We start from the raw sequence: 25,347 nt of genomic DNA on the forward strand, positions 1-25,347 counted from the left end.
AGTACCATGCCCGCAGTTAGAGACATTGCCAAGAAGTTCAGTATTCCTGTGCTAGTGACTTAATTATTGATAAAAATGGCCATTTTGAGATTAGGGATGTCATTACAAGTCTAGCAAATCATTTAGCTTTGTTCTCAAAATCAATCAGTCTTACCACCAAAGCTCCCAACCTGCCTTGAGCCACCAGAGACATGGTTTTACTACAGTCAACATACCATATGGTTCCAAATTTTTCAAGAGCCTCCACAAGGTCCGCTTCTACGACTGATTCACAGGCTCCCGGACATGGACAACAGGAGAAACAGAAACTTTGTGATGACTTCCACCCACATCCTAACAAAAGCACAAAATTTTTTTAGTTTATTCCAGAACTTAAAACACAGCTATAATTAACCATGTGTAAATAAATGTCTGACCTCCTCCCAGCAAAAGTGCCTCCATCCACAAGATCTAACAAATCGGTTTCTCTCTCTCTCTCTCTCACACACACACACACACACACACACACACACACACACACACACACACACACAGTCAGAGCAAGCATGTTGCTGAGTTGGGTATTGAGGTTCCCTTAAAAATTAACCAGTTAACCAAGACTCCAGTTTCCACGTTGGTCACCTGCATTAGTAAGACCTTGTCTATACAAAGAAGCGAACCATAGATTACAAAAGATTTCTACTGTGGAATATACTCTCCTCAACTGGGGAGGAAAATTATTTGGATGCAAGCACAGATAAGTCTGAACAACTTTTTTTTTTTTTTAATATTCTTCCAATCTAGTTTAAGCCAATTTTTGTTGGTGATGCGCAGAGAGAACAAGGGGGACTGAGAAGATCCATTACTGAAATCTGAACCACTGTAGGTCATTTTCCTACTGTAGACAGGATCTGAGTTTCAACAGCATTTTCTCACACTACACAGGAAGAAAAACAATTAATTGACTTCAGGCCCTGTATTTTATGTGATTATGCACTTTCCTCACATCACTGAGGGCTACATCAGCACTTAATCAGAATTACACCTAAGGAGTCAGCACTTAAATAATCCCCAAATTTTTATGTATTTTATATCCTGTTTTCTGATCCTAGGGGCATATGTACATACCTCTGTGATTAACTACTTTAAAAAGATTCAGTATCAGGGGGTAGCCATGTTAGTCTGTATCCACAAAAACACAGGGAGTCCGGTGGCATCTTAAAGACTAACAGATTTATTTGGGCATAAGCTTTGATTAGTCTTTCAGGTCCCTCAAGACTCCCTATTGTTTTTTAAAAAGATTCAGTGTCTCAATGACACAGCATAACTCCCACAATGAAGATTTTCAGAGCTTAATGTTATCAAAGAATTTCATTACTCAATCAATTCCTTCACTACCATCCCCCACAAATGGCCTGCACTGAGAACTGTGTATGCCAGGTCATTAGCACAAAAACATCCAGGTTTCCTTTAAGTACTATCACCATGTTATGCATGACTGAATAGCTCAGGTGGTAATTTTTAGTTAATCTTTCCCTGTGCATCCTTGAAATAAGAACAAGGATGGTAAATTCAGTCCAAAGACAGAAAAGATGAATAAACTGAAGAGGGAACAGACATTGAAAGATCCAAAAATAGCAAGAAAAATTAGATATTAAAGGCATACTAAATAAGTTGTGACACAAACAGCTGTTGTGGTCAATCCCTACCACACTGCAGATTAGTGCAACGTGAAGTTAAACAATATAATTTTAACCAGGTTTGTTTTGTGGAAATATATCCATGCAAAAGTGTAATGTCTTCCAACTACGGTGTAGATGCCTTGACCTGGGGTCCTCAAGCCCCCTCAGAATAAGTAATTAATAAAGAGTTTTGTATAAATTAGCTTCTAAGATTGTCTTTCTTATAGTTCAAGAAGTCCTTATCTTCCCTTCCTAGAATGTTTTTTGAGCCTGCAAATTCAAGGACATTGGCTGCAAGTTTAAAATAGATGTGGGTTTACAGTGGATTATATACTTATTTTTAGGTGTGCAGTAACTACATTGAACATGCGTTCTTGCTAAAGCAAGATTTGTTATTTCTCTTTAAATCCAGAGTTCTTCCCTTTGAAGAACTGATTTTTGAGGCGTTAGTAATATTTCCAACATTACTGTCCTCAATATCTGCAATTACAAACTGAAAATGGCTTTGACACTGAAATCCTTATAAGCAACCTCAGAATTTGCAAACTCTGGACAGCCAGTGAGTAAATACTTCGTAATCTTAGTTTTAGTTGCAGATTGTTGTAGATACTTTCAGGATTATATTGTTTTAAACTGCAATATGTGTTCTCTGAAGATGAGTGGCGGTGGCCGTTGTGGGGAAGAGCACCAATCATATTTGCATAAATCACTACAACAATTTCCTGAATTAAATTCAGATCTTTGAGGTCTAAAGCAATAGTTATAAAATTAAATAGAAGATTATTATGCTTTCAGCTGCAGGCTTTTAAAGATTGTGGAGCGTTAAGGGAAATACACAGTAGTTTCTATTTTCCTCTTATTCTGTTCTCTCCTGCTGGTTGGTAGCAAATCTAGTTCCACTCCAGTCATGGACAGCACCACTGTACACAAAAACCAATGAAAAAATATTTCCATGGATAATAATTGAAATTACAGATAGGCAAAGGAAAAAAATGCCACTTGACAATTTTTCAGAGTTTTGATTTAAGGAGATTTACTTTGTATATTTTAAACACAAAATGTTGGCAATTTGTGTTTAAGGGTTATAAAGCTTTAACTTTTAAAATCTCAATGTCTGTCATTACTGTCTACACCTCATAAGTTTGCACAAATGTGAAAATTTAAAATAGATAAAAATAAAATGCTTAAAAATAATCAACATTATCTGTCAAAAATAAACATCAGTTTCTGCCAAGCCTAATTATATCAGCGTGCTCAGAAGGCCAGCTGTGTCACAGAGACCAGCCAGTCATCACCTCATTCAGCCTGATAATGATTAAGGGCAGCCAAAGTTATCTCCTGCAGACATCCCTATTTTGGTTAGCCCAAGTGGTTCCCAAAACACAAGTTCCCCCTTATCCAGTGTCGCACGGGAAGAACAACGTCTTGCAGATGGAACTGAAGGTTGGAGGGGGAATAAAAGCCATATTAATGCTCAAGAATCCCCATGCATAAAATGTGGAGGGACCCACAGAACAGAAAGCCACAGTACTTGTAGCAGCTCAGGGATAATTACTGTCAGAAGTTCCTTGGGGAAAGAGGTAACAAAAACCTCAGTCTCTTATCATGGGTGTAAGAGGTGTTTAGCAGGATTTGCAGCCTCTAAGGCTGACAGGACAACCACCTGAAAGCTCCTGATTCAGCCCCACTTGCGAATGTTCAGACAATCAGATGTGCACAGATGTGATGAAAGAAAAGGAGTACTTGTGGCACCTTAGAGACTGATGGGAAGCAGTATGAGGATACTACAAGATGACACCCCGGGTGTAAGGACTGGTCTCAACAATTTTCTACTGCTAAAAATGTATCTCTACAAGAATAAGCTATACCAATATATTTTTATAGCTTATCTGCTCAATGTGCAATGGCAGTCAGAAAAGATAATAGAATGTTAGGGAGCATTAGGAGAGGGATCGATAGTAAGACAGGAATATCATAATACCACAATGTAAATCCATGGTACACCTAAAATATGGAGTGTAGTACTGGAAGCCCCATCTCAAAAAAGATACATTAGAATTGGAAAAAGTAGAGAATGGCAACAAAAATGATTAGGGGTACGGAACCACTTCCATCTAAGGAGAGATTATGAAGACTGGGACTGTTCATCTTTGAAGTGAAACAACTAAGGGCGGAATATGAAAGACGTCTATAAAATAATGAATTGTGCGAAGAAAGTGAATAAGACACAGGAACCCGGGTGTCTCAATGAAATTAATGGACAGCAGATTTAAAAGAAATATAAGGAAGTACTTCTTCACACAATGCACAGTCAACCTGTGGAACCTGCTGCCAGGGGATGTTGAGAAGGCCAAAACATAACTGGGTTAAAAAAAAAAACAAAAAACCCAAAACAACCTAAAAAACCCCCAAAACTCAGATAAGTTCCTGGAGGATAGGTCCATCGATGGCTATTAGCCAGCATGGTCAAGGATGCAACCTCATGCTCTGGGTGTCCCTAAACTACTGACTGGAAATGAGGATATGGAAGTAGAAATTACTAAAACAGCTTTATGGGACCAAATCAGGGGGCCTGGATAATCTGCATCTAAGTATATTAAAGGAACTGACACATGAAATTGGCAGTCCAGTAGCAAAGATTTTTAATGAATCCATAAACTCGGGGGTCATGCCCTATGACTGGAGAATTACCAATATAATACCTATTTTTAAGAAAGGGGAAAAAAGTGTTCTGGGAAACCACAGGCCTGTTAGTTTGACCTGAATTGTATGCAAGATCTTGGAACAAATTTTGAAAGAGAAAGTAGTTAGGAACAAGAGGTAAATGATAATCAGAATAAAATAAAACATGGTTTACAAAAGGTAGCTAGCTTGTGCCAGACCAACCTGATATCTCACTTTGAGAAGATTTTTTTTTTAAGACAAGGAAATGCAGTAGATCTAATCTATCTGGATTTCAGTAAGGCACTAAGTACAGTTCCACATGGGAAATTATTTGTTAAATTGGAGAAGATGGAGACTAATATGAGCATTGAAAGGTGGATAAGGAACTTGTTAAAGGGGAGACAACAACAGGTCATGCTGAAAGGTGAACTGTAAAGTTGGAAAAAAGAAAAGGAGTACTTGTGGCACCTTAGAGACTAACAAATTTATTAGAGCATAAGCTTTCGTGAGCTACAGCTCACTTCTGTAGCTCACGAAAGCTTATGCTCTAATAATTTGTTAGTCTCTAAGGTGCCACAAGTACTCCTTTTCTTTTTGCGAATACAGACTAACACGGCTGCTACTCTGAAACCTGTAAAGTTGGAGGGAGGTTGCTAGTGGAGTTCCTCAGGATTGGTCTTGGGAACGATATTATTTAACATTTTCATTAATTGCATTGGCACAAAAAGTGGGAGTGTGCTAATAAAATTTGCAGATAAAAAATTGGAACGTATTGCCAATACAGAGGACCGGAATATCATACAAGAAGATCTGGACGACCACGAAAACTACAGAGATAGAAATGGGATGAAATTTAATAGTGCACATTGCAAGGTCATGCACTTAGGGACTAAACAGGAATTTTTGCTATAAGTTGGGGTCTTATCAGTCGGAAGTGACAAGGGAGGAGAAAGGCCTGGGTGTATTGGTCGAGAATAGTCATATGAGCCTCCAATATGGATGCAGTCGTGAAAAAGGCTAATGCAATCCTAGCATGTATCAGGTGAGATATTTCCAGCAGAGAACAGGAAGTGTTAGTACCATTATACAAGGCACGGGTGAGACCTCACCTGGAATACTGTGTGCAGTTCTGGTCTCCCATGCCATGTTTAAGAAAGATGAATTCAAACTGGAACAAGTGCAGAGAAGGGCACTAGAATGATCAGAGGAATGGAAAACCTATCTTCTGAGAGGAGACTCAAAGAGCTTGGCTTGTTTAGCCTAACCAATAAAAGGCTGAGGGAGAAAATATTGCTCTCTATAAATACATCAGAGGGATAAATGCCAGGGAGGGAGAAGAGTTTTCTAAGTTAAGCGCCAATGTTGACACAAAAATAAATGCATATAAACAGACCATCAACAAGTTTAGGCTTGAAATTAGACCAAGTTTTCCAGCCATCAGAGGAGTGAAGTTCTGGAACAGACTTTTAAGGGAAGCAGTGGGGGCAAAAATCCCTAACTGGTTTCAAGACTGAGCTTGACAAGTTTATGGAGGGAATGGTATGATGAGATTGCCTACAATGGCATGTAGCCCATTTGCGAGTGCTAACAGCAAATAACTCTCAGCAGCCGGTGATGGGACTAGATAGGGAGCACTCCGAGTTACTAGAGAGAATTCTTTCCCAAGTAACTGGCTGTTTGGTTCTTGATGACATGCCAATAATCCAAGTGACCACCATATTTGGGGTCAGGAGGAATTTTCGCCTGGGTCAGACTGACAGAGACCCTGGTGGTTTTTCGCTTCCTCTGCACCATGGGGCATGGGTCACTTGCAGGTTTAAACTAGAGTAAATGGTGGATTCTCTAATAAATAGCAAGGAGTCCAGTGGCACCTTAAAGACGAACAGATTTATTTGGGCATAAGGGTGCCACCGGATTCCTTGTTATTTTGTGGATACAGACTAACACGGCTACCCCCTGATACTTGACACCATGCATGGTGGATTTTCTGTAACTTCAAGTCTTTAAACCATGATTCAAGGACTTCAGTAACTCAGCCAGAGGTTATGGGTCTATTACAGGAGTGGATGGGCAAGGTTCTGTGGCCTGCAAAGTGCAGGAAGTCAGACTAGATGATCAGGATTGTCCCTTCTGGCCTTAAAGTCTATGAGACTGCCAGAAGATGGAACTGGGTGACGGGATGGATCACTCAATAATTAACTTGTTCTCTTCATTCCCTCTGAAGCATCTGGCACCAGCCACAGGTGGAAGACAAGACACTAGGCTAAATGGACCACTGGTTTGACCCCCTATGGCCATTCTTATAACTGTGTCCACACTAGGGTTGTGCTGCTTCAATTAAACCAATATAGTTGTAGCGCAGGGGCTCTCAAACTGGAGGTTGGGACCCCTCACAGGGTCACGAGATTATTGCATGGGGGGGGGGGGGTCACAAGCTCAAATCCTGCTTTGCCTCCAGCATTTATAATGGTGTTAAATATGTAAAAAAGTGTTTTAAATTTATAAGGGGGGGTCAAACACAGAGGATTGCTCAGTGAAAGGGGTCACCAGTACAAAAGTTTGAGAACCACTGCTGTAGCGGTACAAGAACTGTGAGTAGTTCAGCCCTAAGTCAGGAATCCACAAAACCTACAGAAGAGTCATGGATAAGACTACGATTTTAGTCACGGAGGTCATGGCGGTCATGGATTCTTTGACTTTACCAGACCGCCGTGACTTCTTCCGCTTCAGCTGTCAGCGGCTGAAGCGGCGGCTGGAGGAGGGACTGTGCACCGCTGCCCTGCTGCAACAGCTTGCAACTGCAAGCTGGATAGCTGGAATCAGGACCCTACAGCCCCTGCCCTGTGGTTTGCGGGGGTGGTGGGGGAAGACTGCAGCTGGGGCCCCGCACCCCTGCCCAGCAGCTACAGCTGGGGCTGTGCACCCCAACCCTGTGGCTGAAGCCGGGGTTGCACACCCCAGCCCCATGGTGGGAGGTCTAGCTGCAGCCATGCGCCTCTGTCCTGCAGCTACGGCCATCTCCGGGGGGAGGAGGGGTGCTGTGTGCTCCCAATGGCTGCGGCCTCTGCTGCAACTGCTGGAGCCGGGGGTCTTGGCCTGTCAGTCCCCTCTCCCTCCCAGCCGTGGGACTCCATTCCTCTCCCATATTTAGCTCTGCCCCCGGTTATTTTTTTTTATTAAAGTCACGGATAGGTCATGGGCTTCATGAATTTTGATTATTGCCCGTGATCTGTCCGTGACTTTGACTAAAAATAACCGTGACAAAATCTTAGCCTTATTCATGGTATATGCTGAAGCAAAAGGTAAAAGTGTTCAAAAAGCATTGTAATGATTACCCAGGACAGCAGACATAGATTATAGCTGAGCTATTGTGAAAGGCGCTGCAGTTGTCAAACTATTGTGGCACCCTTGAACTCCCCCTTAAATAGCTATCAGTACAAGAAAAGAAACACAAATGGTCTGAAAAAGCAGTCATCGATGTCAGTGATGCATACCGCAGCTATTCAGGACATCGTCATTATAGTTCCTATGCTCTAGCGGTCACTGTATCTTGATTTACAGATATCAGCACCAGCAAAGGCAGCTAAGCAACATAAAAATGCAGTTATTTATAGCATTTGCAGATTGACTCCATCTGAAAACAAGCCTTGCAGGTTTATGCAGAGATTATAATCATTATCAATGTTCTCTTTTTACACAGAGGTCTCCGCACCAACTCCTTTGCCTCCTAGGATGGTACCAGCAGTTCCACCAGGCACAACAATCTTATCCTGAACCAAATCCAGGAGACTAGATTAATTAGTGTTACCAACTTTACTCAACAGTAAATATAACTGAATATGAGAATTAAATCATTTAGCTTTTAATTTCCAGAACATCAGTTGATAGTAGACGCACTGTCTATTTCAGGGGTGAGCAAACTTTTTGGCGCGAGGGCCACATCGAGGTTGTGAAATGGTATGGAGGGCCAGGTAGGGCAGGGTGCCTCCCCAAACAGCCTGGCCCCCGCCCCCTCCCACTTCCCGCCCCCTGACTTCTTCCCTGAGAACCCACAACCCATCCATCCCGCCCCCCCGATCTTTGTCCCGACTTCCCCCTCCCGGGACCCCGCCACCCCCCCGGAACTCCACCCCCATCCAACCCCCCGCTCCCTGTCTCCTGAGCACCCCCCCCAGAATCTCCACCCGATCCAACTGCTCCCTGTTCCCTGGGACCCTCCTGCCCCTTCTCCAACCTCCCCGCTCCCTTACCATGCCGCTCAGAGCGGCACAACAGGCTTATTGGAAAGCCTGGGAAGTGGGCAGGCGCAAACCACGCTGCCCGCACAGCGGCATGCCTACGGGAAGGGGGGACAGCAGGGGAGGGGCCTGGGGCTAGCCTATCCAGCCGGGAGCTCAAGGGCCTGGCAGGACGGTCTTGCGGATCGGATGTGGCTGTGGCCCATAGTTTGCCCATCTCGGGTCTATTTGGGGTAGTTCTACAGTTTTGACTGGATTTCTTTGCCCTGGGCGTCTGCCTGTTTGGTCCAACCCTTTCCCTCTGGACTCTCCCTCAGTCTCTTCGTCTCAGCTTCACTCCCCACCTGCCCCCCTTACCCTCTTCTCCCCTGCCCCCCTCATCTTTCTATTTAACTTATCTCACCTTCAAGTAAATCTCCCCCAAAAAGAATAGAACTACTAGCATGACATTTGCCGCTATCACACTGTTCATTCTGCTTGTGTGTTATAACCCTTCTGTCTTGTCTATTTAAATTGTAAGCTCTTTGGGGAAGGAACCGTCTACTACTCCTTGTCTGTACAATGCTAAGTACAATGGGACCTCATTTTTGGCTGGCCCTTTGGCACTACCATAATAAACATGATTAATAATATTTTTTAAAATTAGAAAGGTAGGGTCCTTATCTACCCATTCAAGGCTGTTTGATAAGACAAAGACATGATGTGCTTCCCCTGCCCTCCTCCAACAAGAAGCAGTAAAATAAAAATAACTATAGATTGAAGCTGAGAGCACTTATGTAGAACTGCAGCATCAAGAGCTGACGTAACCCAGCACTTGAGGCACAAACAAGGTTCACATATAAAGATTTCAACAGAAGCAACTTCACTGAATTGCTGTAGTACCTGGGCATTGAGTCACATTACTACTTTAAATAATGTTTTAGGTCTGTCTCCTTTTGTGTTTTTACTGTCTCCCCACCTTTAGTCCTCAATTCACTATTTCAAAAAATCTTATAGAAAATCTGAATTAATCTTTTAACATTTGCTATTTGTTTCTATTAAATTTTGTGTCTTCCAGTTGGTCTCACCTGTTTACACTCTTCTTCTTTCTCCAGCAAATATTTTCCCTTTCAGTATTCACTTTAGCTCTCTGTGCTTTTTTACCTCTTTACTCTTCTCTTCTTCCTTGTACACCTGTCTGTGCCCCTTTTCTTACCCTGCTACAGCCAGATTATCCTCTCCAGACCACTCCACTCCTTGATACATCAAGCTCCACATTTCCCACACTGCAGGTTCCTTTCTCTACGTACCACTGTGTCTCTTTTTTTGTTTCCTTTGGAAATATCCCAAAAGGTAAAGTGACAAATACAGCGAAGTTGTAAAGCAAGCAACTCCTCCCCCCGTTTATACTCTAGAGCAGGGGTAGGCAACCTATGGTACACCTGATTTTCAGTGGCACTCACACTGCCCGGGTCCTGGCCACCGGACAGGGGGGCTCAGCATTTTAATTTAATTTTAAGTGAAGCTTCTTAAACATTTTGAAAACCTTATTTACTATACATACAACAATAGTTTAGTTATATATTATTGATTTATAGAAAGAGACCTTATAAAAATGTTAAAGTGTATTACTGGCACGCGAAGCCTTAAATTAGAGTGAATAAATGAAGACTTGGCACACCACTTCTGAAAAGCTGCCGACCCCTGCTCTAGAGGGTTGCACACTATTGCTTCTGTAGACCAAGCACACTGCACAAACCAGGGACTACTTGCATTCCTCTATTGCCTACCACAAGCTAAGCTGTGCCACCCTCCCATCGACATTCTTTCAGAGACTCCCTGAAACCTCTTTTCCCTGATGCCAGAGTGAACCCGCACAGTCCTTCTTCAGCCACATACTAGGGGCTCTTGTGGCACCTTAGAGACTAACAAACTTATTAGAGCAGAAGCTTTCGTGAGCTACAGCTCACTTCATCGGATGCATTCGATGAAGTGAGCTGTAGCTCACGAAAGCTTATGCTCAAATAAATTTGTTAGTCTCTAAGGTGCCACAAGTCCTCCTTTTCTTTTTGCGAATACAGACTAACACGGCTGCTACTCTGAATACTAGGGGCTGTATCCCTACCATATTAGTGTTCTCCTCTTCCCCCATGTCAGGGGTTCTATGGGCCGTCCCACTCTCCATAATATTCCGACGCCCGATACTTTTTTTTTTTTTCCTTTCTCTCTCAAAGAAGATTTTAATGGGGTCAATATTTTAAAATTGTACTGGAAGGGCAGAGGTGAGATGGGGCATTATGCTGGAAAGTGTTAACAGCTCCCCATCAACCAATTCTTTGATCTCAGTCTAGACAGTTATACAAGTGGGTGAAACAGATGGGTGTGCTAACCAGATGCCAGGGCTCCATGTGTCCCCCAGTTCCCACTTTTGGTTTTTCCAGTTTTCATCAAAATCAATATGGATTCTGTCCATTGATGCCTCTAGAACATTCCTTAATATTTTGGACTTATCAGATGCAGAGTTCAAAAGTTATCATGTTACAGCCTAACGCAGAAATGCCATCTAATTGTGCGTTAAAGCTTGACACTGAGTCAATTACAATACTCAAGAGTTAATTTTCATCAATGGTGTATCAATACCACAGTTTGTTTCAGGAACTTTTTCTTTAATTGATTTAGTGTTATCATCTCCATCAGAAAGTTTACTGGATGGAGGGATACTAACAGCAGAAGTTCTTTCCCAATACCAAAAAATCAAAACCCACAACAAACAATCACAACACTAAACTCAAAAAGAAAAGGAGTACTTGTGGCACCTTAGAGACTAACAAATTTATTAGAGCATAAGCTTTCATGAGCTACAGGTCACTTCATCGGATGCAAATGCATCGAAAGCTTATACTCTAATAAATTTGTTAGTCTCTGAGGTGCCACAAGTCCTCCTTTTCTTTTTGCGAACACAGACTAACACGGCTGCTACTCTGAAACCTAACACTAAACTCAGTTTCCTACATTCTGATGCAGAACAAATTTGTTTTAACACAAGGAACATCCAAAGGCTCCCCAAATTTCAAGATTTTCCACTGAATATTAATGAGCATCCATCTGATCCTTTTTCCAACTGTGGAAAGTGATGCAGAGAAAATTACACAACAAATAATAAACTGGATAGTTAACTAACAAACCCAATACAGGACTGTGGAGAAGACACCAAAGCAGAATTAACCTATATTAATGGGTTCAGAGAACAGTGATTTCTTTTCACTATTCAGCTATAAGTACATACACAGAGCACATGGGAGCCAGGGGGAAATGGAACGATAACAAACCCCACACTCGCTCAAACATACGCATTGAAGGAGAAAGATTTAGATTTTTTTTTAAATCTACGTGTATGTTGCCAAACTTGCCAGACAAAATGTAAGAGAGCAGGATTAAAAAACCCTTCTCTCCCCTTCCAGGCTTTTATAGCTACAGCCAGCAAAGAGTAGGCACATGAGGGCTATAACCCAAACGGCAACAGAGCTCACCATGAATAGACACAAGTCCTAGGAACACAAAACCAGACCATCTACACCTTACAGACTACAGCAGGGCCTGGCCCCCTCCTGCAATCACGGTGAAGGGGGAATAGTGAGCATCACCCCTTCTCCTCCCCCGGGTGGGATTAAGCAGCATCTCCTTCTGCCTCTCCACATGGAAAGGGGCGGAGTGGGGGGGGGGGGAAATCAGCAACTCCCTGAAGCACCTCCTGCCCCACCACTTGTGGGGGATGATCACCCTCTCCCGCAATCCTCCCCAGCACCCCTGCCCCCCCCCAGGCCCTGGGGGGCGACGATCAGCACTTCCCCAGCACCTCCTGCCCCTCCGCCTGCCCCCCCCGGGCCCCCTCCCGGGGCCCCCGAGCCCCCTCCGCCTGCCCCCCCCGGGCCCCCGAGCTCCGCTTCTCTCTCCTCAGGGTCGGAAGTAGGAACCCCGCCCTGCTCTCACCCCGCCCGAGAAGCCCCCTCCGCGGGGGGCCGCCGCTTTCTCCCGGCGGCCCTCGCCTTCCTCGGCGCCGCCGTACTCGATCTCGCCCTCCTCGGCGGCGGCGCTGGGCTTGAGGCGCTTGGCCTGGCTCTCGTAGGCGCCGTCCTCCTCCTCCTCGTACTGCTCCCCGGACGACGACGGCGACGACATGGCGGCGGCCCGGCGGCGCACTCACAACGGGGCGGGGTGGCTCGGCCGCGGGCGGCAGCGGCACCAGCACCGGCGACGATCCGCCCCGCTCGCTGCTGCGGCGCCGGCAGCCAGGCAGCCGCTCCCTGGCGGCGATTGGCCGGGCTGCGGGCGGGGGCGCTCGGATTGGCCGAGCGGCAAGCCCGTCACGCGCCGCGAGCTACGACCGGCCCCTCCCCGAGTTCTTCGAGGTCTGGTGACTGCGGCTTGGGGACGCCGGGGCGGAGGGGGGGCGGTTGAGGCGCGTGCACGGGGGCGGGATGGCGGGAGCCTGCGGGTCGGCGGGCGGGCGGGCGCGCGCGTGGCCCTGCTTGGGGGCGGGCCTTGCCCAGCCCCGCGTGCCGTGCGCTCGCGGGCCTAGCGCCAACCGCGGCCTCCCCTCCCCCCCTCCGCAATGGGTGGTGCCGGCGGGAGCATTGTGCGCAGCGCGCGCTCCGGCCCGGCCGGCCGGCGGTGACTGGTGCTGAGGGGAGCCCGGCCCGGCCCGGCCCGGCGCGGCGCGAGGTGAGGTGCCCCGGCGGCCAAGGGGGGCAGCCCGAGGGGGAAGGCCGCAGGGTGCCCGCCCTACCGGGGTCCCCGGGGCACCCTGGCTGTCTCCCGGGGCGCCCAAGCCCTGGCTCCCCTGGCTACGCGCCTGCTTTGAGTCGGGTGTCGCCCTGCAGCCGCCCCGGTGACGGCCGCCCTCTGCCTGGCAGCGCCCGCGGTGGCCTGGCTGGCCCGGGCCACGCAGGAGCCGGTGGCAGGGCAGAGCAGAGCCCCGGCCCGGCCTCCCCCAGCCTTGGTATCGCCCTCACCACGAGGGCAGCCTTGGTAGGCTTGAGGCCTCAAGGACATCCTGTGGCAGCGAGTTCCGCCGTCTAACTGCATTGGTTTGAATTTGCCACCTTTTCAATTGACTGGCCCCTTGCTCTTGACTTGTGAGACAGGGTGAACTGAAGCTCGCCGTTTTCTTTCCCTAGACTGTTCGTTATATTACAGACTTTTACATAAGAACAGCCATGCTGGGTCAGACCAAAGGTCCATCCAGCCCAGTGTCCTGTCTGCCGACAGCGGTTGTTGCCAGGTCCTTCAGAGGGAATGAACAGAACAGGGCAATTATCGGGTGATCCATCCCCTGTTGCCTATTCCCAGCTGCTGGCAAACAGAGGCTAGCGATGCTTCAGAGCATGGGGTTGCATCCCTGCCCATCTTGGCTAACATCCATTGATAGACCTATCCTTCATGAACTTGTCTAGTTCTTTTCTGAACCCTGTTACAGTTTTTGGCCTTCACAACATGCCCTGGCGATGAGCTCCACAGGTTAACTGTCTGTTGTGAAAAGAAAAGGAGTACCCGTGGCACCTTAGAGACTAACAAATTTATTAGAGCATAAGCTTTCGTGAGCTACAGCTCATTTCATCGGATGCATCCGATGAAGTGAGCTGTAGCTCATGAAAGCTTATGCTCTAATAAATTTGTTAGTCTCTAAGGTGCCACGGGTACTCCTTTTCTTTTGCGAATACAGACTAACACGGCTGCTACTCTGAAACCTGTCTGTTGTGAGAGGTAGTACTTCCTTTTGTTTGTTTTAAACCTGCTTCCTATTAATTTTATTGGATGACTTTTAGGATGTCTGCTTTTCTTCATCTCCTTTCTAAGGGGAACAAATCCAATCTCTTTTCCCAGGAGATATCTCACTGCTCCTAATTAATCTCCTCACCCATTCACCACACTGGGCTTCCCTTTGCACATCCTTCCACCCCCACCCCTGGCAGTGAACCTCTCCTCACAATCCAGCCTCAGTATTGTCACCCCCAAGCATTGAAAAATCATGACCCAGGTCACCTGTAATCATGAGAATACATATATGTATTCCAGGAGTTGGGGCTTTAAGAAAAACACCAAAGATCATAGAATTTGCACAGAAGTTGGCAACACTGATACCAGGCCCCTCAAATCTTGCCACCCTGACAACATGATTTTTGGGGGCCTGACTGCTGGCTTTTGAATGCATGGGGTTCACAATACTGCACAAGTTCTGCCGAAGTCAGGGAGCTGCAGGTGCTGAGCACTTCACTAAAAATCAGTTAGTAGGTCATGTGGAACACCTAGTCATTCAGGCACCCAAATTAGTTGATAAGACACTTAAAAGTTTTAGCCTGTGTGATTCACTCAGGATCACAGTCAGTCAGTGTTAAAGCTGGGTCTTCTGCCTCCCCTGCTCTTATCACTTAATGCTCTCTCCTAGCCATATGCTGCATCAAATAACAAAAATATAAAATACATGTAGGTTGGTTATACCTGCTGTAATGGTTCAACAGCAGATTCTTACTTATTGAGAGATTTCTCAGAAGATACTCTCAGGAAACTTTAGGAAATCCTAGAACCCCAAACTATTTAACATTGAATACAAGTAATGACATTTCTCCCATACTGGCAGCTGGCCCCCTCCCTTTTCCAGGAAACAGCAGGTAAATTGCAGGAGAACCATGTAAGAGGAGTGGGAAGTGTTATATAATCATCACAAAAGGGATAGCAAAAAGAAAAGGAGTACTTGTGGCACCTTAGAGACTAACAAATTTGTAAACAGAGTTACCAAGGACACCCAGACACCCCAGAGAATGGCGAAGCAGGCACAGAGCCAGGTTCTGATCAGCCTCTCGCTGTAGCTCACGAAAGCTTATGCTCTAATAAATTTGTTAGTCTCTAAGGTGCCACAAGTACTCCTTTTCTTCATGCAACTCTGTCAGCCACAGACCCAGCGTTTAGCCTCCAAACTGTGCCTTGCTCTGAAGGAGGTAAGGGTCAGCTCTTGTGCCTTTGTGGGGTAGCATGGCCCAGGGTTCACCCTCTTACGTGAGAAAGGATTATTCTATTGCAAATTTACCCTGCAAGGTTTGTGAGTGTATAACAGCCTGTACTATCGCTGTGTATATCCACATTCCCTGGTGATTGGTGCTAGTAAACACCCATAATAGGGCCCATGTGTTGTTTCACAACCTTTGCTGCTTGCATATGTTCAGATGACACAAGGAGTATATACTGCTGCTTATGTTGTACGTGTCTCCTTGATGTGTGTAGGGGCTGGAAGGAACTTCTCAAGGCAGGGGTGCTGGAACAGTTTTTTTTAGTGGGCGTGCTGAGAGCCAGTGAATCAAACTGTAAACCTAGCGTATGACGGAAACCAGGGGATGTGGCAGCACCCTTACTTCCAACATGTATGTCTTGAGGTCCTTTCCAGCCCTACGTTTATATGATTCTGTGATGTGCTGATGAGCCCATACCCATCTTGAATGACCCTTTTGTGCATGCCTGACTGTGCACATGGGAAAAAAGCTATTTGTGTTTAGTGCATGGCTAAGCCTTAAAGCACCCTTAGGCGGCTTTATGCAGCACTCCTTGACTGCATAACCCATGAAAACATGGAGAAGAACAGTGGTTAAAGTAGAGCAATGGAGGATAGGAAGTTCACACATTTGGTTAGTCTTTACCAATGGTGGGGCGGTGTTGGGAAAGATTTTTCTTTTTAATTAATCTATTGTCTTTCTTGGTGTTCTTTCTGATTCATTCTGTTGAATTGCTTTATTTATCTTTTCCCCTGTCTTTTTCAGTGCCTCTTTTCCCTCAGTCTATATTTCTTGGAAAATTTCAGTGTATTGTTAAGACTGGTGTCCAAACAGCTAAAGCTATATCTCTGTTTTGGGGACAGCTTGTAAGAGATTAATATCAATTGCCATTGCGATTAAGCTTTCTTTTCTTTGTACTTGCCATTTTTCTAAGTACCCAGCACATGTTATTCCAATGGACATAAATGCTTACCTGCAAAATATGAAGTTTCTAATAAATTTCAGTTATATGGACTGTAGTTTTGGGGTTTTATCAGGCATGACATTCTTCCAGGCTGTTGTCTGCTGCGGATCTGAATTATAATTAGATAAATTCCGCTGCCTTTATGGCATGCTGTGATAATGAGGTCATGTCTACACTACACAATTAAATCGACTTAAGTTAGGTCGACCTACAGCCACCGCAGTAATTAAATTGGCTGTTTGTGTGCACACTACCCTCCTTCTGCCAGCGGTGCACATCCTCACCAGGAGCACGTGCACCAACATAAGTGGGGCATTGTAGGGGGCAGCCCACTGGAGTCCCGCCACCCCTGGGCGGATTGCTGGCAACGGGGATCTCTGTCAGTCCCAGAGTGGCAACTGGTAATGTAAGTAGGGTGACCAGACAGCAAATGTGAAAATCTGGACAGGAGTAGGTGGTAATAGGAGTCTATATAAGAAAAAGCCCCAAATATCGGGACTGTCCCTATAAAATCAGGACATCTGGTCACCCTAGAGGTAAGCAACACAGTATCTACATAGATACTGCATCAACCTAACTAATCAACTTAAGTGCTTTGCCTTTTGCATAGGCGGAGTTAATAAGTCAATGTAGTGGGCAACTTACATCAGTGGGAGTGACATTTTAGTTTAAGCACTCAGAGTAAGGTCAAAGTAAGCTGCCTTAGGTTGACCTAACTCTGTAGTTTCAGAATAGCAGCCGTGTTAGTCTGTATTCACAAAAAGAAAAGGAGTACTTGTGGCACCTTAGAGACTAACAAATTTATTTGAGCATAAGCTTTCGTGAGTTGCATCGGAATGCATCTGATGAAGTGAGCTGTAGCTCACGAAAGCTTATGCTCAAATAAATTTGTTAGTCTCTAAGGTGCCACAAGTACTCCTTTTATTCTTGTGAGAATGAATGATTGTTTGACCAAGCTCATTTGTGGTCACTGTTTAAGCAGAATCTACTAACAGGAAATAGCCAGAAAAGTTTCAATATGTTTCTATGTAGCATAAGAATTCAAGGAGCGCAATTTGGTAACAGATCCAGCGCTACTGACTGATGCAGTGTTTGCATATTTCAAATGGGGATTTCAAGATTTTTTTTCTCATTCTCAAGCTGCAACACTGATCCCTTTACATCCTGCACTTCGATCTTGTTCCTGAACTTCTGTAAGGCACAGGCTTGAAACAATAATTCTTTCTGTTTGTCATTCATACTTTTGAAGGAAAAAAGCAATGGAAATGTATCCAATTATTTACCCTCAAAATGTAATATCTGATTCAGAAGATGATCCAGGCAAATACGCATTAATCAGCTATACTGTGACCATTTGTTGAACGGTAGGGACACCATTGTTTTTTGATGATCAGATTTGTTTCCTTGTATGAGAAGGAAAGCCAATGGGCGCTAAAGTTTTCCAAAATAATCTTATTCATTTTCATGCAGTTTTTTATTACACAGTATTATTAGTGAAGAGGAGATACAGTTTTCAGTCCGCTGTGCTCCAATAGGAAAGGAAATAAAGATTACTCACTTATCAGGATGCACATAAGTGCAATGACATAATTACACAAAGAGTATTTGCTCAGAGGTTGGAACAAAAACAACCACCTCCAAACTCTGAATGACTTGAAACCACCTGATAGTGCACAGAGCTATGTAACCACATGCTTCGGTCACTGGGCTTGTCTTTGTTGCTGTGATAGCTATTTGAGTGTTGCTCTTAACCAGACTGTCAACCACACACAAATATCTCTAGCTTGAATTAGGTGGTACTTTAAACTTAGCTGGCCTGTCAGGGAGTAGGGGGTTGAAGCTTAAGTGCTGCTGACACACTAGTGCAGTGTGGATGAATCTACTTTATGCTGCCTGAGTGTTATTTTGCAGAGTGGTTGCTCTCATTCCACTAGGTTAACATGAGAGGGTGTTAATTTAAGAGTAAATGAGCTAATTCTGCAGTGACGACATACCCACTAAACATTGTTTCATGTTCTCTGTGTAGATAAAGTCTCCCCACTGTATTTTCCACTGAATGCATCCGATGAAGTGAGTTGTTTCTCACGAAAACTGATGCTCAAATAAATTTGTTAGTCTCTAAGGTGCCACAAGTTCTCCTTTTCTTTTTGTGGATACAGGCAAACACGGCTGCTACTCTGAAACCTGACATACCCACTGTTGATCTTGTCTTTCCTCCTCCATTGTTTCTTTGCTTCTTTGCATTAGTTTGTTGTGACAAATATTCAGTTACACTGTACACTCTGTGGTGCCAGGACTGTCTCTTACTATGTGTATGTACAGCACCTGGCATAATGAGGCTATGACTGGGACTTACAGGCATTACTGGAATACAAGTTATAATCAGAAGAACAAACAGCAAAACTATTTCATGCATTTAGGCATAAATATAATAAAATAATCAACATGGGTTGATCTAACATAGGGACCGCAGGATGAAAATGAAAAAGAGAGCTCCCTGGAGATAAGTGTGCTGATGAGGCTTTCAAATGTGAATTGAAATTATGCATTACACTTTGCCATCTGTTGTATGCCCATGCAAGTGGCAATATTAGGATAAGGAGGTCATGGTGGATAAATATCTGACACGAGCTCCCAGTGCAATGCTATGGCCAAAAGAGCTAATGCGATCCTTGGACGCAAAAATGAACAGGGAAATTTTGAGCAGGAGGAGAGAAGTTTTTTTACCTTGCTATTTGGTACTGGTGTGTCTTCTGCTGGAGTACTAGTAGGGATGTGCCGGCCGCCGCTTCCCACAGCTCCCATTGGCCGGGAATGGCGAAACCTGGCCACTGGGAGCTGTGGGCAGGTGTGACTGCAGACGGTCAGTGTAAACAAATTGTCTCACGGCCTGCCAGCAGATTACCCTGATGTGCTGCTTGTGGGTCACAGGTTGCCCACCACTGGCCAAGAGAATGATTAAAAGATTAGAAAATATGTCTTACAGTGAGAGACTCAATCTATTTAGCTGAAATACAAAGAAGGTTCAGAGAAAAGGAGTACTTGTGGCACCTCAGAGACTAACAAATTTATTAGAGCATAAGCTTTCGTGAGCTACAGCTCACTTCATCGGATGCATTTGGTTCACCAAATGCATCCGATGAAGTGAGCTGTAGCTCACGAAAGCTTATGCTCTAATAAATTTGTTAGTCTCTGAGGTGCCACAAGTACTCCTTTTCTTTTTGCGAATACAGACTAACACGGCTGCTACTCTGAAACCTGTCATTAAAGAAGGTTAAGGAGTGACTTGATCACAGTCTGTAGCTACCTACAAATATTTGACAGTGGGCTCTTCAGCCTAGAAGAGAGAGGTGTAATGAGAGGTTGGAAGTTGAAGCTAGACAAATTAAGACTGGAAATAAGGTGTATATTTTTAAACAGTGATGGTAATTAACCATTTGAACATCATTTCAAAGGTTGTGGTAGATTCACCATTCCTGGAAATTTTTATATCAAGATTGGATTTTTTTTTTAAGATATGTGCTAGAACTTACTTTGGGGAAGTTCTATGGTCTATGTTATACAGGAGATCATACTAGATGGTCACATTGGTCCTTTCTGGCCTTGGAATCTATGAATGCTCTTGAAAACCCAGTGCTCGATGCTGTGCCCACAAATCCACATCAGCTGTGGGTGTGCTCCAGTGCATTCTCTTTTTTTATAGTTGGGAAGTGGTCCTGAGCGCAGGGCTCCTATCATGGTTCCAAATCTTGTGACAAATCCCGTGAGACATTATAGCTGCAAATCTTGTGCCAATCCTGCAAGACCTCCAGCCCACCCCAGAAGTCCCATGGGAGCTGAACATCTTGTGGGACCTAGCCCCTGCTGTAAAGTTTACCCTCTCTGATTGTGGGAGCCACCAAACTCACCTCTCACTAGGCTCGGGGCTCTCTTCTGTTATGAACCTGCAATTTTTTTGTTCTTTTTCAACATCTAATGGCTCTGTTAAAGAGTGCATGTCCTTAAATTGGAATAGGTATACAGTAACCTGTGTTGCTGGCTAAGAGGAACGAAGCTGCCCTTGGACTCCAAGCTTTCTTGACCTCTTGGAAGCTGTGACAGGACTTTTGCAAACTAGGCACAGCTAGTGATAGACAGGGACTGTGTCTGCCCTTTCAATTTGTGGAGAATATCCAACCTTCAACAAAACTGTGCAATCTCAGGTTCTTTGTAAACACATCACTGTTCCTGGATGCTCATGGAACTGCAGTGGTTTGTAAACCCTTTTTCTATCTATATCTCACTAGAGGGCTGCACTCTTTCCTCCCTTAATGCACTTCACTAGTTATCCATGCCTAGGGTGACCAGATGTCCCGATTTTATAGGGACAGTCCCGATATTTGGGGTTTTATCTTATGTAAGTGCCTATTACACCCCCCTGTCCCAATTTTTCACTTTTTGTCTGGACACCCTATCCATACCTATCCATGGAGGACTAGTGCAGTGCACTTGACTTATAGGAATAGTCTTGAGTATTGCCTGTAAACTGGCATAAGGAAAATGCAGCTGTGCACCTCCTGAATGTGGTGGGCGACTATAAGAAGATAACAGTAAGGTTCTATGCTATATACTAGCTATGTATTTTCTTCTCTATGCAGGAAAGAAATACCAGTATAAATTAATACCTTAGCCTATACCTATATAATTATACCAGTGTAACGCCCATGTGGACAATCTTATTCCTGTGTCAGAATCGTCTTGTTTTGGTTTAGCTTATGTCACTTTGGAAGGGTTTAATTTAGGGATGTGTAAATATCATTTAAAAAGTTAACCGGTTAAATGAGTCGCTCCAGATGGCCCAGCATGGGGGGGGGGCTGGGGCCGGGGCTGTGCCTGCTGGCGCACAGAGGGTTAACAGTTAAGGTTGGTTAACCTGGTAAATCTAATGTTAACTGGTTAACCTTTTATGTCCCTAGTTTAATTATAATAATACTGGTATAACTGGTAAAACTTTCCTATCCAAACAAGTCTACAGTGCAAATGAAGGTATGTTAGATTCTTGAAAAGACAGAATGGTTTAGGACCTGACAGAAATCAAAGGCTACATTTTCAAAATGTGGCCTCTAAATCTGCATACCCAAAGCAGCATGCCCAAGTTGTTGTATGCCCTCCAATATGGATCTGTTAACCCAGACTGGGCTGTTAGATGTATAACTACCTGGTTTTGGCACACAAGTATTCACACAAATCTAAGTTTTTGGCATGTGCAAAAAGTTTAGGTTGAAATCTAGAAGCTGGGTTTAGGGCACTTTGGAAATGTTCTGCTCCAGCAGCAAGACAGGAAAGGGTCATTATACTCACTCATTTACAGGGTTTGTTTCTTCCACTTATCACACACTAACATCCATCCCTCTTGCAAAAAGATTATTAAAAGGGTAAGAAGAACTGAAAGCTTGTTTTGGTTTGATAGCTTCCTCTCTCTGCACAATGATTATTCTGCTATTCATATTGGAAACAGATCACAGTGAAGTAAGCACTACAAAGTTATTTGCTACTGTTATGCAATGAGCAACATTATTTAAGTAGATAGCAAAAGTAAACATTTAGGCCAACATTTTCATGAGCATCCATGTAACAGCATTTCTGCTTCCTATTGGTCCCCAGTACACAAGGCAGCAGCAGGACAATAAAAGGGGCTGCTGAAGAGATGGGATGGGGAGAATACCTGGAGAAAGTCAAGGCTGCCTATTCAGATGAAGTGGTTTGATCCTTAGCTGGGGAAGTGTTTGTTGGTCTCTGTTTATGCTTATATTACCTTTTTTGGATTTGGGTTTGTAAAGATCTCCTACTGAACAGTATCTGCTGTTATGGTTTGATTCTGCACAGTCATCCTACCAATTTACAGTCCTCTAAGTTTGAATACTCAATGTAAGTCACCTATTGCCTGATATTCAGAGTTCCTAAGCACCCACTAGGATCCAGAGGAGCAAGAGTGGTGGCTGCTGAGAATCCATGTGGATCTCTGGTAGGGCACCCCAACATTGCAGCAGCCAATGTTAATGGACACTTTTGAAAATGTTGGTTTTAAAATTCTACCCTGAAAAGGAACTACATAAAATTAGCAGTGTTGCCAACTCTTATGATTTGATTGTGAGTTTCACAATATTCGCAAAAAGAAAAGGAGTACTTGTGGCACCTTAGAGACTAACAAATTTATTTGAGCATAAGCTTTCGTGAGCTTATGCTCAAATAAATTTGTTAGTCTCTAAGGTGCCACAAGTACTCCTTTTCTTTTTGCGAATACAGACTAACACGGCTGCTACTCTGAAACCTGACAATATTTGTTGTGTTTCTTAAAGTATCAGATACTGGAATCAGGTTATTAGCTGAGAATCTGGGCTTTCATATTTAAAAAAAAGTTTCTAGCCCTCATCATAGAGAAAAGCTTGAAAATGTGATCTTTGAACACTCGAACACCAGGCCAAAAAAACACCCAAACAGATCCTTCCTCCTCTCCCCCCAACAACCATATTATCTTGAAATTCTCGTGATTTTAAAGCCAATCTTATGATTTGGGGCGGTCTGACTCAAGATTTTTGAATGCTTGGGATTGGCAATACTTTCTTTGAATATATTCAGAGGCATATACTTAATTTAGTATAAAACACTGAACAGGTTTTTTGAGTTCCTCTGTGATTCTGGGAAAGTCACTTCAACCAGACTTTTCACTTGTGGTCACTAATTGTTACCCAGCAGACAGATTTACAGAAGTGCTGACCACCCACAACTGCCCAGTGTTAGCTGTGCTTGGAATGTATAAAGTACTATACAATGCTGAGTGAGTACTCTGAAATATTGGGCCCTAAGTGTCTGAAATTGGGCATCCAATATGAGTGGACACTTTTGACTTTAATCTCTGTGCCTCAGCTCCCTATTTGTGAAATGAGGATAATCCCAACCCCTTGCCTCACAGGGATACTGTGACGATAAATTTAAGTTTGTGAAGCACTCATACTCTAGTGATGATCACCATAAAAAGACTCCCATGGGGAAGTTAATAATTCTGCCTTCAGGGAATTCTTTTTTTAAAAATAATTTTTGGGAGAATTTCATGTTGGTTCATTTTATCCACCTGAGTGGGAGGCCCGGGGGGGGGGGGGGGTCAGGCAGGTCCTGCCCTGGTGTGGGGGAAGACCCCAGGTAGGCTGGAGAGCAAGCCTACACACACTCAACCCACAGCAGTGGCCCCTGTACCACAGGACTGGAACTTTGGGCATTGCAACCTGACGCATGGATTCACAGCACTGCTCAGGTTTGGCCCAGCCACCCTGACAGAGAGGTGGTTATGCCAAACCTGAATGGTGCAGAGACCCCAGGGGCTGGAGTTTTTTTTGTTTTATGTTGTTTTTCATTTTATTGTGTATTATTTGGTATTTGTGAAAAACATGGGGCTCTAGTGAGCAGTAAATAGAGCCTGGGGCTACACACTGCCCATTGAGGAGAAAACAAAATATTGAATAGACTCATCAATTGAAGCACCATCCATCCTGTATACTGAATGAGGCAGGGGTTCTGTGGAAAAAGATAGTCTTTAATTACATGATCACATACTATCATAGTTCATGCACACAAAGGGGCCAAATTAAGGTTGCATGGTCAGCCTTAATTTTGGCATTTCCTAACTTTTGAGTACTTGACTCTTTAACTTCAATAATAATCTTTCAACATAGCTTTTTGTGTATAGTTTCCTAGGTTTTTTAAAAAGCAAACAAACAGAAATTCCATCTTTTGGCATCATATTGACATCCACATGGATCAACAGCAGGGCTGGAACCTTTAGGTCCACCACACGGACCTCTGCTACTTTACCCTATGAGAAGCACGTCATGCTATCCATTCAGACAATTTGCAGAACTAATTAACTGGAATTTATCCCAGTTATCAGTCTCAGAGAAATCCAAATCCAACATGAGTTAATTCTGCATATCTGGTTACCGGCCCTTATGCACTGATGGCAAAGGTGAAGGTCTTAACACCAATGTCTCCCATTAGTCAATGGACATGCATTCCCTAGTCACAGTTTCCATTTGAAACCAAATATGCGTTTGGATCCTCTTTCCCACAGCATTTTTAACATGTCTGATTTAATAACTTCTTATATTTGAGTTATCTTATATAATGGGGCTGTCCCAGGTAAATCCAAGATTTGTCCTTTCTATTTGGTGTCTCAACTGGTTTAGGGGATTTTATTTGGGATCTGTCCTGACTTGCATTTGACTGGATGTTTGCATTATTGCCAATACAACCTGGTCTACATAATATATGTCAAGCCATCATTTCCTGCATCTGATTAGAATCTCCTTTCTCAACATGAGTATTGGACACATTAGTTCCTCCAAAACATATTGGCATCACTTTCACATCTTCCCTAGCTGTTGTTTTTGCCTCTGTTGTGCCAATGCCATGAAATAATTGTAGTTCTGCGGCAAATTCTGGAGTCTCAGTAGGTCTCCTTGGCTTCTAGGCACTCATTTGATTTATGTGTCCAGGCCCAGCTGGGCATCAGTGAATTGGTCCATTGCCATAGAATCACAGAAATGTAGGCCTGCAAGGGACCTCAAAAAAGTCATCTAGTCCACCCATTGCACTCAGGCAGGACCAAGTAAATCGAGACCATCTTATCCATGGTATCTGCAGTGGCCTTTTTAAAACAATCTCAGTATAACTTCTCTTTCTATCCAGAACAGGACCATGTCACTGGACCATATCACCAACGTTTTACTTTTATATATTTCTGTGAAAATGCTGTCCACACCTAA

The 25,347-nt window shown here is 44.1% G+C and overlaps 1 protein-coding gene and 1 long non-coding RNA gene across 2 annotated transcripts in view; one reads left to right on the forward strand and one right to left on the reverse strand.

Moving 5' to 3' along the window:
• The window catches only part of HNRNPLL (heterogeneous nuclear ribonucleoprotein L like), a 39,845-nt gene extending 26,912 nt beyond the window's left edge, over nt 1-12,933 (reverse strand). The window contains 3 exon segments of the mRNA XM_043512205.1: nt 216-282; nt 285-333; nt 12,533-12,933. Coding sequence (XP_043368140.1) covers nt 216-282; nt 285-333; nt 12,533-12,721 — 305 coding nt within the window. The 5' untranslated portion in view covers nt 12,722-12,933.
• A 101-nt stretch (nt 12,934-13,034) lies between these two features.
• LOC119852760 overlaps nt 13,035-25,347 on the forward strand; it is a 52,031-nt gene continuing 39,718 nt past the window's right edge. The window contains exon 1 of the long non-coding RNA XR_005291814.2: nt 13,035-13,264. This is a non-coding gene — a long non-coding RNA (uncharacterized LOC119852760). The remainder of the gene's footprint in view (nt 13,265-25,347) is intronic.

Source organism: Dermochelys coriacea, chromosome 3 (genome assembly GCF_009764565.3).
Source record: "Dermochelys coriacea isolate rDerCor1 chromosome 3, rDerCor1.pri.v4, whole genome shotgun sequence".
In the NCBI taxonomy this organism is placed as follows: Eukaryota; Metazoa; Chordata; order Testudines; family Dermochelyidae; genus Dermochelys; species Dermochelys coriacea.